General features: G+C 38.4%; 1 protein-coding gene across 1 annotated transcript in view; it reads right to left on the reverse strand.

Moving 5' to 3' along the window:
• Positions 1 to 17,439, reverse strand: part of side-V (sidestep V) — a 46,047-nt gene extending 28,608 nt beyond the window's left edge. The window contains exons 1-2 of the mRNA XM_017163451.3: positions 16,915 to 17,439; positions 1,587 to 2,057 (exon numbers count right to left, since the gene is read on the reverse strand). Coding sequence (XP_017018940.1) covers positions 1,587 to 1,713 — 127 coding nt within the window. The 5' untranslated portion in view covers positions 1,714 to 2,057; positions 16,915 to 17,439. The remainder of the gene's footprint in view (positions 1 to 1,586; positions 2,058 to 16,914) is intronic.
• Between the last annotated feature and the right edge of the window lie 2,565 nt (positions 17,440 to 20,004).

A 20,004-nucleotide genomic window follows, 5' to 3' on the forward strand; every position in this document is an offset into this window, starting at 1 on the left:
GGGGGGGGGGGATTACAAGATTACCATAACGAGTCAGCATCTGAAAGCACTTACGAGTCCTCAGCCTCAGCCTCTCCTCTGCCTTTATCTCAATGAGCGACCATTCGGCATGAATTTAATCTTTATTGGAGGAGTCACTGCGAGTCAAGTGGGAGAGCAGGGAGAAAGTACTCGAAAGTAATGTTTCATATGGAGTATCCCGAGTCTCTCCGCCCAGCATTCCGTTCCAACAAATCCCCGCAGGCGAGACAAAATCAATTTCAATCAAACAAATGCAGCGAGACGAAGGAGGGAGGCGGCGGCAGACATCGTCGCCGGTCCCCAGACCAAATCCACTCAAGTGAACCAATAAAAACATGAAGCAAAAAAAGAAATAATTCCTCCTTTTGAAGGGGGGTGAAAATTTCATTGCTTTTCCTTTTTTTTTTTTGGGCTGGCTGAGTCACTGGAAATGAAGTGCATGTAACAAAATAATTGAGAATAATCGAATTTAAATCACATTTGGCTTTGACACTGATGACAATGACACAATGATGATGATCGCGATCCGCTCGAGGGTTGATTTTAGGGCTAAACAAGGGTGAGGAAAGTTCAAACTGCCGCCGGTTCCACATGTCACAATTCAAGCGGAAAGAAAGTGTCACAAACAATATCGAAAAGTTACATTTGTTTGCTGTTTTTTAAAAGGGGAAAAAGAGACTTGATTGTAGAGGAAAATATAAGAGAGATTTGGAATAAGCTAAACCCACTGTTTTTCTTCTATATTCTTCTATATTCTCAACTTCCAAACTAAAATTTCGTATAGTCACAGTTTGTTAATTACTCAAATTTAGAGTCACAGCTGCAGTAGCAACTTCTGGGTTGATTCCGCTGGGCAAGACATTTATGTACTACGATACCCGAGATCCGGAAAGTCAAAAATGTAATTTCCCTGTTTACCATTTCCCATTTCCCATTTGGCCCGTGCAATTAACCCTCCATGGGCGACGTTTCCCGCCAGATGTTTGGTCTACTGCTGTGTGGGGTTACGCCTTCGCTTTGGGTAATGGGAAAACTAAACGCAATCGTTGTCCGAGGTTCGAGGTCCCTGATATATAAACAAACTCATTGACATGTTCTCTAATTTCATTTGGATGTCCGTGAAATGTCATTATGCTGGAAAATGGAACCCGAGGGGCAGGGAAAGCATTTAAAAATGTTGCATTTTTTATGGAACAACTATCGTATGTAGGATCCTGTGGAAAATTTAGTTTTTGTCCAGCTTTAATTGGAATTTTCTCAAAACCCCACCCTAGGCAGAATAAAAAAAGTGTTAATGTCTAAATTGCTTTTGTTTCTGTTGTTGTTGTTGTTGTTGTTGTGGCAACACCAACCCCACATTAAATTCCAAACATTTTCAACTGGTTTTCTGCGGTTACGCTGTTTATATTTCAATTGAGGTTTTCACGCAATTCGATGTGTTTCCCCCGTTTGTTTGTTTGTTGTTTTTTCGGGTTGCCTTTTATTTATTTATGCCGTGCTACTTCCGTCGAAATGTGTATCATAAAATGATATGGAAATGGTAAGAGCAAAGGGTAACAACTCACCTTCGTCGGCCGTGGCCGGGTGCTGTTCGGCTTGGACCATCGTCGTGGAGAGTGCTGCGGTTAGGACTAGAAGGAAGGCCGTTGCCAGCTGGCAGCGGTTAAGAACCGCAGCGGAAAGTGTATCCATTTTGGGCTGGACTCCTCCTTGACTTTCTCCGAACTACCTTTATTCCTCTCTCTTAGTTGTGCGAGTTTTCCCTGGTAATTGTTGCTCTTTAATTTTCCTCCTTGGTTCGTTGTTTTTCCGTTTGGCTTGATTCGTTTTCGATTTTTCCGCTTTCCTTTTTTGAGTCGTTTTCATAAGTTGTTGCCCCTTGGTTCTGGCTGCAGTTTCGTGATTTTCTCGCTTTTTCCAGCAGCTGCTTGCATTTTAATTCTCATCTTTTCCACTTGATTTTCCCTGGCTCTCTATTCACTTTGATTTCTCCATCACCAGTCCTGGATTGCTGCTGCTGCCGCTGACATTTGCCACTGAAAATAGAAAAACACAAGAGGAGCATTTATAAAACAATCGAAAACAACATTTTCATGAATTAATTTTCAGTTATGCACAATTTTTGGCATCGAGGGGAGCCTGCAAAAAAAAATAAGAGCAACAAAATATTGAATTGCAAATGGGAATTGGAGAGAAATGCATGTTAAGTTTGGAAACTCTCGCCTTTTCTCCGGGAAATTTAGTTTCGTAATTTTTGAGGGAGGAAGGAAAATCTGGTAGCCAGGCAAATCTGCATACAGGAACGTGTTCAATCCAGGAATTGGGTTTGTGATGTGACAGCAAATTGGAAATTGAAAGAGATAAATACAGGTCAAATTGTTCCTTAAAAATTAAAGGAAAAATTATAGAAAAATAATTGTAAAGTCAGCATAACTTTATTGATTTTTAAGTCTTTGTAAGAAGTCCTTGACATGGGTTCTTATTCCCACACTCCTCACTTAAAACTCATACCCAGATACCTGACCAATTTTCACCTCTAACCAATTGGATCAATACGTCAACGCCTCTTCATTCGAATTCATCAGGAACAGAAACTTTACAGACTTTGGACACGCCCCCGAAGAACGTCGAGAACCCCGAACAAACAGGACTACAGAAGGTACAAAACCACACGGATATCCCCGCAGGATCCTGTGTCCGTTCCGTTTTCCCCCCTCATTTCGAATGCAATTGCCCGACATCGTGTAACCCAATAAGTTTAATGATGTTGCGCTACCTTCTGGGGGCTGGAAAATGACTTAAATATTTAAAATGCCAGCACAGACAGGGACAGAGACCCTGGGAGCAATATCTCTGATAGATTGCAGGAGCGAGGCGAGGAGTCGCCCACAACCTTGGCAGTTGTGCTGTGCCGGGGGCCGTGTAAATAATAAATAAATAAATATTGTTATATTTAACAACAATGTCGGCGGCTGGCGGGTAAAAAACATTCCGGCTTGGCCAAATAGAGCCCATGGAAAAACGACGGGGTTATGGAATATGAAAGTACTGGGCACATATAGTGGGTAGATTTTTGTCAACCTTTCAACATGCCAAAACAAATTGACCTCAATTTGTTATTACCAGTTGGGAAATGCACAGGAAAAGTGAATTTTTTTGGGGAGCAGAAAAGGTAAAATATAACTTAATGCTGGCCAAATACAAGGATTTAAGTATCTGGTCGCCCCTTTTTTCGCTTCGCCCCTCGACAACACTTTCCTTTCAGCTTTCCCTCTCGTTGCTGTTGTGTGTGTGTGTGTGTGTTACTTATGTGCTCTACTTTATTTGCCTCTATTCTTCGCTTTCTTGAAGCAATTTAGCAGCATTTTGTTTGGCCAAAAGGGGCTTACAACGATTCTTCTAATATAAACACTCACATATGCTTGGGCACAAGGACGCACACGCACACGGCAGGCTCACACGGAGAAGGGGGGACGGGGGGAAGCTTACATTGACACTTTTGCGAGTAAAGGAAGCAGTCAGGAGCGAAATATGGTTTATAGGAGGGATACAGGGTATTTTAGGGATATTTTAAAATAGTTTTAGGAAATATTGTAAAACGTTTTTCATAGTTTATTCTGAATGAAATCATATTTTAACCTTTTTGTGTCTGAAAATTATGTTTAAATATTTTTAAAAAATGATTAAAATATATTTATATAACAACAAAAAGTTATAAGAAAGGAATTTTGTTAAGTAATGTCTTCTAATCAGAATTAAGCATTTCAAATGTTTTTTTTTTTAGATACAAAATATGTTAAAGTCTCAAACTCCCCCTAACAGTTTCCACTCCGCTCCTGTTTACTTTTCGAAAGCAGTAAATACTCAAAGGTGAGAGAGGGCGACCACAATTTTCCGTGGGGCAGAAGTAGCAGCAAGCAGCAGCAGCAATAGAAATTGAAACAGAAAAACCGAGGACCGAGAACCCAGAACCGAGGAAAACTGGCTACAATGCATGAGTTGCCATTCATAATATTAGCGCGACGAGGCAAGCCCAACAAAGGCAGCTTTCCACGCTTTCCACAGCCCCAACTCCTCAACCCTCCTTTGGAGATGAAGAAGGAGCCACAGGAATTGGTAAATAAGGGCAGGAAAAGCTCTGGCAACATTCGCTGAGAAAGAGAGAAAACTACACGTGTAGGCAAAGCAATCAACAAGCAGGATACGAGTCGAATGAGTAACATAAATAATAAAACCCAAGGAGCAGGAGCCAGTTGAGGTGAAAGGGAGGAGTAGGAGGAGCAGCAGGAGCAGGCTCAGACATTTGTATGAATGATGTCTGAGAGACCAGGACGACGCATGAATGGCAAATGGCGAAATGGGTGAGTGACGAGTGGCAGGCTCGGCTCCTGCCACCTGCCTCCAGCCAGCTTTCTCCCCTTCACCTGGTCGGAGAGGAGGAAAACCCTGCTTATTTATGCTGTGCCTATTGCTGCCACTCGAGACCCCGGCAGACGTAGTACGGTACAACGTATCCTGTGGAATACGACGGCAAATAGAAAATATTTATGTATTATGCAAAACGGAATGCGTAGGAGCTACCAGAGCACCAATAATGGAAACCTGTTGTCCGGGAAATCTAATTTTCGAGATTCCCACACCTGACGATGCTTAGGAAGATGGGGGAGACTTCTCTTTAACCCATAACTCACGAAGGTGGAGCACATGGCTATTTAATTTGGCCATTCCTGCAGCCGTTCCACCCCAACTCAAAGCGAAATAATGGCCAGGTGAAAGTGCAGGTGTAGGAGATGGCCACCAGGTGGCAAGAGGAAACTTACCCACAGATAAGATATGGTTTGATATCTGAGAAGGAAGCGGAGAGTGGGAACCAGGACTGGGACTTTGATGGGTGTTAAGTGTGCCAGGTCATTTTTGGGTTATTATCGGTTGGATATACTTCCTTGTGGGTTTTGTGGAGTTTATTCAGCAAGGAAACTGTTTGGTCAAGAAGTTTTTAATATAGACAACTTATGTTAGAACTTTGTAAGGGTTTTTTAAGCTTTATAAATAATGTATCCCCGATTTTGTATACAAAATACATGTTTTTTGGTTCCAGTTCCCTTCAAAAATATTTATTAAATCCCTGAAACTTGTACATTACACTTTACAATACTTTTCTTGGGGTAATATTTAACCTACAACCTTTTAGCATTTTTCCAGATTTTCCTCCTCTTTTTGTTAACATTTCTTTTCGCCCAACTGAGTGAACAATGCGCAAAATTCCTGGCCAATTTGCATAAGTGATTTGCTCTCCCTTTTTATTCCCCACAACTGAAGCTTTTGCCTCTGATCTCTTCATTTCGTATCCTGTGGCGCCTCGAAATCCCGCTGCTGCCACCCATGTCCTTTTAGCCGTCTGTCTATCTGGGGCACAGGTGTGGTGTGGAGGCAGAGAGAGGTAAAGCAGCGAGGAAGGTGAGAAAAAAGTGTGTGCAAAGATATGTGAGAGTGTCAGCAACGTGACGCTTATAAATTTATGAAGAAAACTTCTCATGCTGCAGCAAAAAAAGAAATATATATATATGTATAAAAGGGGGGAGAAGAAGGCAGAAGCAGCCCCCTAAGGACCTGCCCTTTATTTCTCCATTCAAGAGAACACACTGAGCTCAACGTGAGACTGGACCATGTCGCATTGACAGCTTAAACAGAGAGAAAAACTAGAACTTTTATTTTGGGTAATAATATTTGATTTAAAGAATAGTTTAGTATATTATTTTTACCAGGTTTATAAGAGATTTTTTATACAAATACCCAAGCTTACCATATTTGTATTATTTTTTAATTTTTCTATTTCTATACCAAATAATTTCTTCCTGTTTTATCCTCTGCGGGGTTTTGGGAGAGAGACTGCAGTAAGTGAAATTAATTAAAAAGGACGAATAGCGTTAGTCAAGGATTGTTTGGCCCCAATGGGGGGTAAGGTGGGTTGGACTGCCACTGAGTTTGGAGCGTAAAAGAGATGGATGGACTGGGGACAGACGATGAATGGGCAAAAAGATGTCAACACTTTGTTGGCAATGATGACGTCGTCACGTTGTCGTTGTTGTTGCTGCTGCTGCTCCTCCTCCTCCTGCATCCTTGTTGTCCTGTCTGCTGCCGGTCCTTCCGGCCACCAGGCATCCATCCATCCACATCCATTGTTACTGCCATTGTTTCATATTGCTCTTCTCATTCTCAGCTCAGCTCAGCTCGACTCGACTCGGCCCGGCTCTTGGCAGTCTGCTGCTGTTTATGAAGTGCCCGAGAGGAGCGACGGAGTGGCGTTGTTAATAATAGAATGTTACTTCTATTTTGGCCCGCTTCGCGTTACCATCTCCGTTCAGGCAAGGAGCAAATCTCGCTTCTGGTCTCGGGTTACCCTGAGCTGCTGTTTTTTGCTCCTTGTTTTTCTTCCACTTGAGAGCTGGAGGAGTTTTTCACTCCTGTAAACTTTCTGCCACTTGAAAAAGAGTCCAAAGTGAGAGGAGGGGGCAGAAATATCCTCATTTAAATAAAGGAGTTTAATATTTTATTTGACTGACTCCTTGGCTTGCAATTATTGCTCTTCTCTCGCTTTTCGCTTTTAATGAAATCAAAGAGGAACAAACGCTTCTTCTGTCTAGGGTAATCCTAGCTTTTATTTGTTTTCCCAACTAATTGCACTCGATCTTTTCCTTTTTTGGGAACTCACAAAAATTAATTCAAAAGTTGAACATGTTTTTAAGTGAAAAATCAAAAAGCAAATAGCCAGGCATCAAATTGCCAAGCCAAACAAAAGGTTTGGTAAACATTTCCATGAATTTTATGCATTTCCATGCTATATTCATTTTTATTTTTACATACTATATATATTTTTAATTAAAGCAAAAAGTAAGAGCAGTTATTCCGATTTCCCCCAACAGGGACAATGGCAGAGCAAAGCTCGTAAAATTTCAATGTCAACAATTTTACCCCCCACACTCCCTCTGGCTCATAAATATCCCATATATGTACATATGTGTGGCCCCCAGTCTGTGTGCGTCTGATTCTATATCTATGACAAAAAAAATTGTTTATTTAATGGAGGCAAATCCTCCAGCTCCTCCCTCGGCTTTGAACCTGTTTACATTTTACTTTTTCAATGTACTAAAAATGCGTTTTTAGCCGACACAAAAAAATACATAACAAACTGGAAAGGTGGAAAAAATGGTTAAAGAAAAATATAGTATAGAATAGTTTGTACCCTAGGATAATACTCTATAATTTTGTAAGTATTAAAAAAGGTATTTAAGAAGAAATCTATTACTAAAATAATTTTTTAAAACTTTTGAAAAAATTTTACACGAAGATATTTTGTTTTATTTAAATAATGATTATACAAATTTTTAAAAATATATTTTACATAATTTATTTTGATTTAAATAATATTAAAATAAACATTTTAAATTTTATAAAAATAAAGAAATTTTCCTAAAACCTTTACATTTTATTTAAATAAATTAATAATATTTTCGTAGACATTTTATCGTTTTACAAAATCTTAAACAGCCCATCAAACTCTTTTACAAGCTTATGGTTATAGGGTGAAATCAGAACAGGATCCGATAAACTCATGGGATTTTTACTGTGTCGCAGGGACTCCTCTGCCGTAACGAGTCAAAAGGCACTCACACTAATATGCAGACACACACACAGAGAGAGGGAGAATCGGAGGAGGTCGTCGTCGCATATCCTTGGCACATTTCATATGGATAACAAATGCTTGGAAAATTATTTTCAAATGCGCCGCCAAAGCGAAAACGCGGGGAAGTACAAAAAAAAGAAGGAGGTAGAGCCTGCCTGTTTCGCTTTTTTCTTCCCTTTTAGCCTTGAGAATGTACCCCACATATATACATATATTTTTTCCTCGACACCATTTCCCATTTTCCCCAAGGAAGCAGCAACAGCAGCTACTTTGTTGCCTAATACAAGGGGTTAAAGCGTGTTTTATTGGCCGCGATACTTCTTTATTATTATTAATGCATTTTAAATATTTATTTTCCTTTTTGTTGAAAATAATCAACTGAAAAATGTGTAAGGGAATTCCCTTTGCTTTGAGTTGACTTTCAGAGGCAGAAAAAGCGGAAGTTACGCTGCGGTTTTCCCTGCCTACGCACGTGCCATCTCTGTTTTTCCGCCGCTTTCCCTCTCACTGCCTTCCTCTGTGCACGTGTGTTAATTGGCGGTATTTGTTCAGGTGAGCGAAGAGCAACAGGATTCGCCTTTTCCTTATGCCCCCCGTTTCCCCTTGCTTTTGGCCTGTCAACTTAATTGGCTTCGGTGTGAAATTAATTGGATTTCTCTGCTCCTTATCTTTGAATGATATTTTTTTCTGTATTTATCTTTGTTTTTATTATTTTTTAATTACCATTCAAAAGTGGGTGGGGGTGAAGCACAGATTGCATAATTGACTGCGATTTGATTTGGCTTTAAATTGGGGTTTCCCCAGGAGGTTTTTCACGTTATTTAATTGGGAAAACGATGCATAAATTTGATGTACAGATCCTTGGTTACTTATTTTCAGACTTGAATGGATATAAATTAAGGAAGAAACTAAGGAAGCACTTCTATACTGATTTTAATAAATTTATTTATAAGAAAAGCTTACTTTTATCCCTAATCATATCAAATTTTTTCCACCTTTCCCTGTTTCCTGGTCAACACAATACCTACCACCTAATGGCCACCATTTATCAAGCTATTAATAAGCTTTACTTGAACCTCAAATGCTTTTACTCATTCCCTCTGAAAAACTACTATTAATATTTACACAGAAAACATTGATCACTCCAGTAAGTAGAAGGGATTTACATTAGCAAATGTAATATTTTCTCTGTGATATATACCAACTGTTATCTCCGACAGAGTCCGGCGAATGTAAATTCCACCCCGACGAGAACGACGACGACGACTAATGCAAAGTTAGTTAAGCGGACTAAGTTTAGCACGCGATCTTAATTACGTAGAAGGGCGAACTTTTAAGGGATGAGAATTGCGTAAGCCCCACCCTACTTTCGGTGGAGGTGAGCAGACAACAACACCACCAGCAGACGTAGACCACTTGGCAGGAGGGTTTGGGCCGCGGCAGGCACTTTATGGCCATAACCGAAAGTGCCATTGACTGTAGTCCCCCGTACCCGTTCTCACCGCCATTCGTTGCGATTACCTGCGGGCGACAACCCTAAAGCTGACGCCAGCCCCTGGCCACACCCACTCTCATATTGGGGATTAACTTTAGTCCCGACAAACAAAAGTCCCGGGCAAAAAAAAAACATACAGAAAGTAAAGGATAAAAGCATGTGCTGCGTTTTTAATGCCCTTTCTGGAGGGGTATTTGAATTTTTAAAACAAATTTGAGAGCTTAGAAAGGAGGTAAAGTAAGTAAAAATTAAGTACTGCTAGAGGAACAGAGTTTAAATTTATTTAAACTCTAAAGTCAATGAGGGAAGGACCTAACACAATTGTATCTCATTTTTCTAACTGAAATTACCAATAAATTCCCTAAAAGAAGCTGCTAAATCTATAAAATATATACCAGAATATTCTAAATATTATTTAAAGTGTATTTCCCTCTTCGATTTCCTCAACTAATCTTGGATTGTTACATTTTTTCTCCTGTTTTTTGTGGGTCCTAAGTGCGACTCTGACATATGCACAAAGGGCCACGCATGCAAAGAGGTTAGGAAAACGCACAAGAAGGGGGATGAGGGGTCTGGAAAACCCTAGGAGAGGGGAGGGAGTGAAAAAGCCCGGCATGGAGGCGGGAAAAACTCAGCGGGACAACACGCACCACGCAAAACATTTTTCATCGTTAGCAACCATAAAGAAGACAAAACCAGGCATCAGGCGGCGGCAGGCGCCGCTCCTCTCTTTCCCCTCCAAATTTCCCACTGTATCCTGTGCCACTCTTTATCCTTGCCAGTTTCTTGCCCCTCGGGAAACCCCGGTTCCCCCGCAACCAGACAGACCACAGCTAATGCAAAAACAAACATAACACCAGCGACCAAAACAAATTTGCACAATGCACCAAGGAGAACGGGAGGGGGGAGGGTACGGAAAGAGGATACAACTAACACATGATAACAGTTTTCAGTTTTCCTTGCTTAAGTGACACTTTTTTTTAGCAGCTTCAATTTAACTTTTTTGGAAATGTTTCAAACTATCAGCAGTGATTTTTGGGGGGATTATAAATGGGATTATATTTAAAAGTTTTTTTATGGGAGTTTTTAAAGTTTTTAAAACAATTTATTGAAGATTAAAATTCAAAGATTATAAAGCTTATTTAAGTTTTCTTAAAAGTGTTTTAAATAAATAAATAGGACCAGGAAAATATAGAAATAATTGAAACAAACTTGCTAAACCGATTGTAATAAGAAAATTAATTATAAAAAATTTATTAACCCAACAAATATTTATAATTGTGTTTTTCAGAAATAGTTTAAACCCTGAAAAAAACTCGTAAATAACATAATTCCCCCTTTAAAACCTCAGGCCAGCCGTCTTTTTCCGGAATCTTATATGCGGACAGTTACTCGACCTGTTCTCCCTTCGCCTATTGGTTGTGCACACAAAACACACACATGTTTTGTTCTTTTTTTTATGTGGCGCCAGCAGAACACCCACACTTTTGCACTTATATTTTCCTGCTGCTCCTGATCCCCTTTTATTTCCCCCTTTTTTTTCCGTCCAAGAGCAGCTAACGATGGGGCAAGGAAAAAAAGGGGAAAAAGGCGGCGACTAGGCGTGAATTATGACCTATTGAAACCTCAAACAAGACCCAGGCTCAACAACAACAACAACTCACTGAGTCACTTTTCCCCCTTGTTTTTCCCCCGAAACATACACTCCTTTATTTTCCTTTGGGTCTCAGGACGCTCCTTGCCGCCGTCCCTGGGCGCCCCCTCTGATGTCTGCAATTTTTACTTTATGACTTTATTCTGTCCTCGTTTTATGCATTTTTTATGCCGCTCCGTTGCGGTTTTCTCACTTTGTTGGCCAACAAATCCACACACACACAGAGAGTGGGTTATATATATATACTATATCCCTTCCTTTCCCCTTCCCGATTCTATATCCTGTTTCTATTTGAGTTTGTATCCCTGCTGCATTATTTATGCATTATTTAGCTGAAGCGACAACTATTGGCTGTCGGACAGCTTAATGGGTGTAGGTTAATGGGTGCCACATGTGAAAAATGAGGTTTACTCCAGGGTTTGGTATATCTAAGGGTTATGCAGGTTTTTCTTTATGGATATTGTAATAGAAGAAGGGTTTGCAAGGGCTTTTAAGCAGGTTTTTTGTGAGAAGATTAAGCTTTGTGTTTTTTAGAAAATTGTATAACAATGCTGATGAGCAGAAACAGCTGTTTAAACAAGCCTAGCTTGACTTTGTGTCTTTAGGAAACTTCTTATGCAATATTAAACATTTTAGAAACATTTTTAAATAATTTTCTAGGCAATTTTGAACTAAAAACTATTATATTTAAATTAAAAAGATGTGTTTATTGAACTCTACATAAAAATTACAACACGCTAACTAATTTAAATTCCTTCTTAAGACCGTAAACCTATTAAAATAAACCCATTGCACACAGAAAGGTAATTACCAGATGGTAACTTGAGATCTTTGGGACCAATTACCAACCCCTTTGTTTTCGGTTATTTTTTATTTTTAATCCACACGATATAATCTTTGCATTTAACTATAAGCTGCCATAAAAAGCCTTGAGCAAAACTCCAATTAAAATGCATCTAAAAAAGTATCCACGTGTCGGACATTTAGGTGCAATAAAAAATATATATTTGAAACGAGACCGACCGCCTCGTGTTGCGATAAAAATCTAAACTTAGCAACTGAAACAAAACTACCGAAATGTGAGAAGTAAACACAGGGTTTAGAGCATTTTTTGGCCACCCAAAAATGATGAAAAACAGACACATAAAAGTCGTGTCGGTTGCCTTTAATGCAATTATATAAAACCGAAAAAAAAAGAGAAGACGCTGGGAAAGTGGGGAAAAAAGTTCAAGTGAGGAAATTGCGTGCAAAAGGGAAGAAAATTTATTGGAAAAACAGGACGAGAAACGAAATTAAACACGCGCAATGGAGCTACTTGCCCCCAGTCAAAGCTCCATCTCCTACTCCCTCTTCTGGCCTCCCTCGCTGGGTGTGCATAAAAAGTCTGAATTATGCTCCATAATAAAAAGTTATGACTGTAAAATTTTTTAATTGCACATTTGGGAGTTTTTTTTTGTGTGTTTGTTTGTTGTTGCTGTTGTTTATTTAATTTGAAATTCGTTTTTAGCTCGCAGACACCGCAAGGAATTTCAGTAGCTTTCCCTCCTTTTATTTTCCAGTTTTTTTCCACCAAACAAATGTGTCAATATAGCCGGGAAAAAGGACTCCCAGACAAAGACAAAGTTTTGCCATTGCGGTTAAACTCAAGTTAAATACTTTAAGCAACGCACAGCTGCAAATAAATTGTTGCTTATAATTTTAGCGCCAGCCTTTTGTTCTAACTTTTAGGGAGTGAAGCAATTAAATGGCCTCGAGGCGTATGAGTTTTCCGCAGAGTTTTTCACAGAATTGTGATGACTGCTCCCTCCTCTCTCGAAGGAAATTGAATTATTATTATTGGCAAACTTGGAGACATTGCTTGATTGTTGCATATTCCAGGGGCATTCCCCTCGGAAATTTGATAGATTTCTTCACAACATAGACATAAATATGTGAGGTAAACAAATGTGAGACACTCGAAAGAATGGGGTTTTAATTGCAAATGTTGATTCAGCCGCTGTTGCAGGTGTGTTGCTGTGTCTCTGTGTCTGCCTCTAATTGATTTTTCAAAACATTTGAGTCTTTTATTTGCAGCCAAGACCATTTAATTTAATAAATAGATTTTAGATATCTGTTTTTTTTTTGTTCGTAATAAATTAGAGAAGGCAATTAGTGTGTATTTTGGTGTTATGATTTATGGCTTTGTGATGTATTTGTTTGTTATTTATATTGTGCGATATTTATATTCCATTATTAAAATTCTTTAAAAATTCAATGGTGTTGAATTAGGCAACAAAGGAAATATTTATTAGATTATCTAATATTTATACCCTTGCAGGGTATTATAATTTCAGTCAGAAGTTTGCAACGCAGTGAAGGAGACCTTTCCGACCTTATAAAGTATATATATTCTTGATCAGCATCAACAGGGGAAACTTTCTAGACATGTCAGGAAGAAATCGATTTTTTGGCCATTTTTGAAAAATTTTATAAGGGGTTACATCATTAAAATTTTTGATTTTGATAAAATATTGAATTTTCAAAATTTTTAAATGAAGTATGCAGATTTATTAACTGTAGAAAATCTTGCACAGAACAGTTTTCCGATTTAAAATTAATGCTCTTTTGCCCGAGTTATGATATTTTTAATTTAAAAAAAAATCAATAAGTTTTTTAATATAAAAAATCAGATATTATAATACAAAATAATATTTTTCTAAGTCAAGGAATCATTTCCGACCCCATAAACCATATATATTCTTGATCAGCATCAACAGGGGAATCTTTCTAGACATGCCCGAAAGAAATCGATTTTTTGGCCATTTTTGCGAAATTTGATAAGGGGTTACATCATTAAAATTAGCAAAAATGGCCACAAATTTTGATTTCTTAAAATTTTAAATTTGGTATGCAGTTTTTTTAAATTAATAAAAACTAACACAAAACTGCTTTCCGAATCGAAATTAATGCATTTTTGGCTTAGTTATGATATATTTTACCTGCAAGGGTATACAAACTTTGGCTTGCCAAAGTTAGCTTTCTTTCTTGTTTTTTATGTTTTCAAACTATTTATTATCAGTTTTTTTTTTATTAAATATTTTTTATTTCTATTTCTGTGTGAAGTTTCATTGTTTCCTTTAAGAGAACCTTATTTTCTTGTTATTTTAAACGAACTTTTCCCTTGTGTAATTTTTCCTTTAATTTTCTTCTTATTCCAACTATTTAATTTCCAACAGATTTTCTAATTACCCCTCCACTTAAAACCTCCTCAACAACTTAGCTGAATCCTAAGTGGTTTAAAAAAAAATTTAAACAAATTTCCTTGTGGAAAGTTTTTGTTGTTATATCCTCCATATTTCACTTGCTGCACACCTCCTGCGGCACTGCTGACATCTGCCGTCCATCTGCATTGTTGGCATTGGAGTCGTCGTCGTCCTCCCTGGCTAATTTGCTTCTCTTTTGCTTTAATCTGGTCGAGTAAATTTACAAATTAATTAAAACAACAAACAAACGAGCGACGAGCAACAGTCGTCGTTGTCGCGGGGCCAAAAGTCAAAAATGTTTAAAAACAAGAGAGGGGCACACAAAAAAACCTCAAAAACACCCACACATACAGAGAGAAAAAAAACAGCGAAATTAAGGCACTAAAAACGGGAACAAGCAACAACAACAATGAGTAGTTGAAAAGGCCAAAAAAAAATATAAGGAAAAGAAGGAGGGAAGCTTGAATTTTTGGTAGCAGGTTTCAGCTTGAAATTCGAATCACTCCTTCCCCGCTTTTTTTTTTTTTTCTCCTTGTTTGCGAGTATATTCAAGGGACACCGCAACAACAACATGAACAGGAAAATACAACAACAACAACTACAACAAATAGAGGGGAGAAGCAACATTCAGACCCGTCGGCAAATGTAAAAAAGTCAAAAAAGAGCCTCGGTAGAGGGACCTTTTTTTCTCCTGTGGTTCTGCTGGGCAAGGAAAAGCGCGTGGAAACGCACAGAAATAATAATAATAATAAAACGGGAGCGGGGGGAGTCCCCCTCCTGTGCAGGGGGGTGCTAGGCGATTTCAGTGAGCCGAGAGTAAATTATAAATTAACGCTGCAGGCGACGCGAGGTCAACTTTTGGTGGCGTCCTTTGCTCCTTCACCTTCCTCCTCCGCTTTCTCCTGCTCCTTTTGCTCTTTGCTCTGGTTTTTTTTTTTTATTTGCTGTTGGTCTTTGACTTACTCACACACACAAACACGCAGGAATCGCGGCCACTATATGTCCTTTTCAAACAGGAAAAGAACAAGGGAAAAAGTTCTACGACTTTGAGTTACCTGGTAAACTTAATATATCATAAACCCCACGATAGATTTATGCCAATTTTGGTATGTGACGGTTTTTAACTATTTTTAATGCTGTAGTTCTTTAGTTTTTTCTTTTATTTTATTAGTTTGTGAGATATAATAGTTATCTGTGGAATTTTAAGGTCAAGACCAATATGATCACAACATAGTTCACTTTTTATAAAGCTAATATATTATAATAATATGAATAGAACTAGTAAAAATGTCCAGTCTAGTAATGTTTCTTAATTATTCCCCCTCTAAAAGCTCTAAATCCGTGTCAATGTAACATATTTCCATTTTTTTAAGGACTTTACAACTCACTCTTGCTTCTAGCTTATACAACATCACCCCAAACCTAATATTTTTTTCCCCCGAATAATACACCCTCTTCTAACCCCTAGAAATACCCTAGAAAACAAAAAATGAAAACACGAAAATCTCACATACAATGGAAACTCGGCACGCGGCCTCAACTGACCGCAAAAAACACATAACGAGTGAAGGAGAAAGAGAGAGAAAGTGGGGACGGAGGACGGGAAATGAAACAGGGGCAGGACAAGGAAAACCTGGGATGAAGGGGGCGGCTCTAGACGGAAGTCAGGGAGCGTGGACAAGTGCTTCAATTGGCATTGGTGGCGATAGTAAATTTCCTTCTGGTCCTGCGAAGGTCGAGCTACTTTTCCGAATTACCAACATGGAGTTCAAGTGCAGCACTGGCTAAAGGGGGTTGAAAGACGGAAAAGTGGATGGGGTTGGCGGCGACTTCTCCCTTGCCCCATGAGATGACATGATAATTGAAAATAAGTTGAGATTTGGCCGAGAGCAAGAGGGAGGAGAGCTTAAGGGCGGAACGGAAGCTGAAAATTCCACTTGCTGGTTAATAATGTTAGCCAAGCGAAAGACCGGCAAAAATCACCAGTTTGTGGGGGGAGTTAATCTACAAAGGATTTGAGTTTTTATAGTTGAGTGAATACGTTTTTTTTCTACTTTGTTGGGGGAGTTCTAAATGGGATTAGTTGGTATATTTTGGGAATTAAAAGGGTAGAGGAACCTTAGACTATTAAAATGTTATGCAAATGAGGCAAAGTTATGAATTATTTTAAAGCAAATAAAGTTTCTCTTTCGTATTATTCAAAATTAAAATAAATTTACTATTTTGTGGCTTTTGTATATATTTAAACTTTATTTAAATATCACTCTGGTTTAACTTTCATTTGGAATACTTTAATTTCTGCAAGGTTTTTCTATATATTTCACACTTTCATTACATTTCCAATGTCTTGGATTTCCTTCCCCCTAACTAGGTTAAAAGTTCTGCAACACTTTTCTCTTATATCTTTTTCCTAAAAACCCCTCAAAAGTCGTAGAATATTCTTCGAGGAGCTTGCATAACTTTACCCCAAGAGAGGTGCACTTTTATTCCAGTTCCTTGGGGGGGGGGGGATACCCTCGAATCCTTGCCCCCTGAGATTGGCACCATGACAAATATGCGGGAAACATGAAACTATACATAAGGTGTACCCCTGGGAGGCGGGGCCAGCAGGGCACGAAGCCCCAGACCCAGCAGGGGAAAGGGGGTTGGGGGACACGCGTGCACAATTAAAAATTTCATTGAGTCGCAACATGGACATGAACGGACATCCGCTGGACGAGCAGCAGATCCTTGGGGGGTTCAGGTTAATATTCATGCATAATTTAATGCCTAGTTCGTTGTCATGATTCTGAATTTATTTTCTAGATATGCAAATTACTTTGTTATTTAATCCTTTTGTGTAATCCGTGGGGCATCATTCCGCATCCTGGGCTCGGAGTCAGTGGCTTATTTTATGGGCAACAACACAGGGACAACACTGAGCCACAAAGAACTGTGGCCGTTGCAGCAGCAACATTTCACAGAGTGATTAAATTTTTTGAATTTCTTGACTTTGTAAATTTTATCTAGAATTTTGGTTATAATTTTTCTAGATTTTTTTTAGGCTGTCATAAAAGCTTAATTTTTCGTTTAGAGTTTCTCACACGAAGTGGCCTCAACTCGCGACGACTGAACGAAGCACGAACGAACGAAGGATCTATCTCATAACTTTATCTTTCTCTGCTTTCATCACTTTTTTGTTTAAATATATTTTTTGGAATTTTTTTTTTGGGATATTTATGGGATCTTTGCTTATTTTTCCACTTAAACAACGGCGCACGCCACACGCACCGAACGAACAATTTTATTTATTGTGAAAGCAACTCGACACGCGCGCCCGCTTTTCCGACAACCACAGCGTTCGAAATTCCCGGCAACATTACTAGAGCTGCAAAAGCATTTCAGGTTTTTGAACAAGGCGCTACACCAATGTTAAACATCAATGTTAAGCGTAACATTGGGAGCTGTGGAACGTAAAACTCTCAGCCCTCGAGAGAAATGTTCTCTCTGGAGGTGGAGAATTCTTTCATCTACTCTCTTGATTGAGAACTAGAGTCTCGTTATCCTTTCATTAGTCGCCTTGTCAGAGAGCACTGTGTGGCATGTGGAACGATTGCTTATGTTGGCAACAAGATGATTTTATGTTACAACAATGTAAACAAATATATTTAAATTATTTTTTGAATAATTTTTTTATAATTTCAATGTGTCAAAAAATAATTTTCTGCCATTATTAAAACGTAAAAAATAACAAGTTTTTAATCCTAAATTTCTCTTTGTAAAAAATAAGTTTATCATAAATATTAAAAACTAAGAAAATGAACTATTAAATAAAATCATTTTTTGACTATTATAATTTGTCTTGTTAATTTTCATTCTATATTATTCTCTGGAAATTTATTATTTTATTGTTTAATAAATTGTACATTAACATTTCATGGCAACAAATAAAGCACCTAAGAGTTGTGGCTTACATTTCCTCAAAAATGACATACATTTTAAAAGAGTTCCACACACACTCCACAAAACTCTCAGTTGGAAAACAAATCTCTCAATTCAAAATTATGTTAAGATGGGAGAATAACAGAAGGTTTCCGAAATAAGTTTGTGGAAGCCATTGAGCTGTTAGGGTTAACAGGAAGGGGAAATCTTCGGTTTAAAGATAAATTATAATACTTTAAATATTAGAAAAACAATATACACACAAACATTATTGAAAGTTTAAAGCAAACTGTTTTATTTTTTTAATTATATTATATTAGTTGTAAAGTAAACATCTTCTGTAGCCTCTTAACATAAGTCCCAACTTCATCTTTCGGAGTAACAAGGGGAAATGGAACCCATCATGAAACAGTTTTCGGAGCCATGTTATCTGAAAAACCTTATTGGAACTGACCTACGCCATTAACTTTTCCACTTTTCCACACTTTAAAGGAATTTAAGCCGCTTTCCATAATTATCCTCAGTGCGAATTCTTGGCACCTTTAATGCAATTTTATTGGCAGCTTAATTATTTTGCATATCGCCAGGCAACGGCAGCAGCAATGTATGTTTAAATACAGTGCAACGAACTTAATTACGTGTAAGTGGCCACATTTAAATTTAATCCCACAGAGAGTTTTCCTTTTTTCTCCCTTCCCCCCCATAATTCCCCATTAAATCCGAGCGCCAAGCAACAGATAAAATTCAGGTAACAAAAAACAAGAAATTAAATGATAAAAACAGGGAAAAAGAAAAACGAGAGAATGCAAAGGTTATCCATATAAAAATATCGGACAGTTGAATCTGAAGGGACGCCGAGAACAGAAGCCTTTCTCTGTTTATTTTTCGATTTTAATCTCGAATATCATCGATCGATGCAATCTGAAAAATGCGTTTTGCCCAAAGTGGTACGATTTTTCTCGAGTTACTTCGACTCTCGATTCCCAATCCACCTTTTGTTTTTGAAATGCAATTTGAATAAAAAGGCAGACAAATGCGGTGCCATTCTAGCTTTCAAGAAGGCATCGAAATACAATGCCCGGGAATGGCTGGTAAACAGCTCAACAAAAATAAAGTAAAATAAAATAACATCAATTTTAATACCAATTAGGATACTTTTCTCTGCTCCAACTCCGTCTTTTGATTCCAAGGGAATGAATGACTGCAGTGAAAGAGCAGGAAAAATGAGAAAAAAGGCGGAGCAAGGTGCGTTGAAAACTGCAGAGGAGTCGCGACAAAACAAAAGAAGTGAAACCTGTTCAGCTGGACACAGGGATGGGAGTCCTAATGGGTCGGAGATTCTTTTAAATATATATTTATATAACAAATTGAAGGTAGTTTTATGGGAATTTTTTGTTTTATTCAAGCTTTTCGACTATTAAAAATGCATTACAAAAAATAAATAAGAATCAGTAAAGTTTACAGCCTTAATAATGAAATCTCAATACCTACAGATACCTCTTAGAATCCCACAACTTAAGTATCTTCAAGATACTTTCGTATCCTTCGTGTTTCTTGTGACATCCCAACACTATGCGTGTCACGAAACCATCTCCATCTAGGGACCCGGACAGGTACATATCAACTGTAAATCGGACGAGGCAAAAAATATTTCAAACTATATAAAGAAAAGCAAAGCAAAGAGAAGAGCAGTAGGGCTCCACAGCGCAGTTGAAAGATTAAAATCAGAATCAACGTAAACAGCGGCAAAAGAAAATAATGCAAATTCAGATGAGTATCAAAAGTTGAAGTTGAATTGTGCCCGTGATGCCGGGATGCTGGGATGCTGACAGGCGCAGGGGGGCGTGGCACTGCACCAGCTATTGCATCCACACAAACGCTAGGACAAATGCTAGCCGGCAGAATAATGAAGATGAGAGACTCGCCTCTCCTCTAGAGCAGCAGCATTCATCAGTGGGCGTGGGATCTCCCAAGTTCCTGAGCAGCA

This window comes from Drosophila kikkawai, chromosome 2R (genome assembly GCF_030179895.1).
Source record: "Drosophila kikkawai strain 14028-0561.14 chromosome 2R, DkikHiC1v2, whole genome shotgun sequence".
Taxonomy (NCBI): domain Eukaryota; kingdom Metazoa; phylum Arthropoda; class Insecta; order Diptera; family Drosophilidae; genus Drosophila; species Drosophila kikkawai.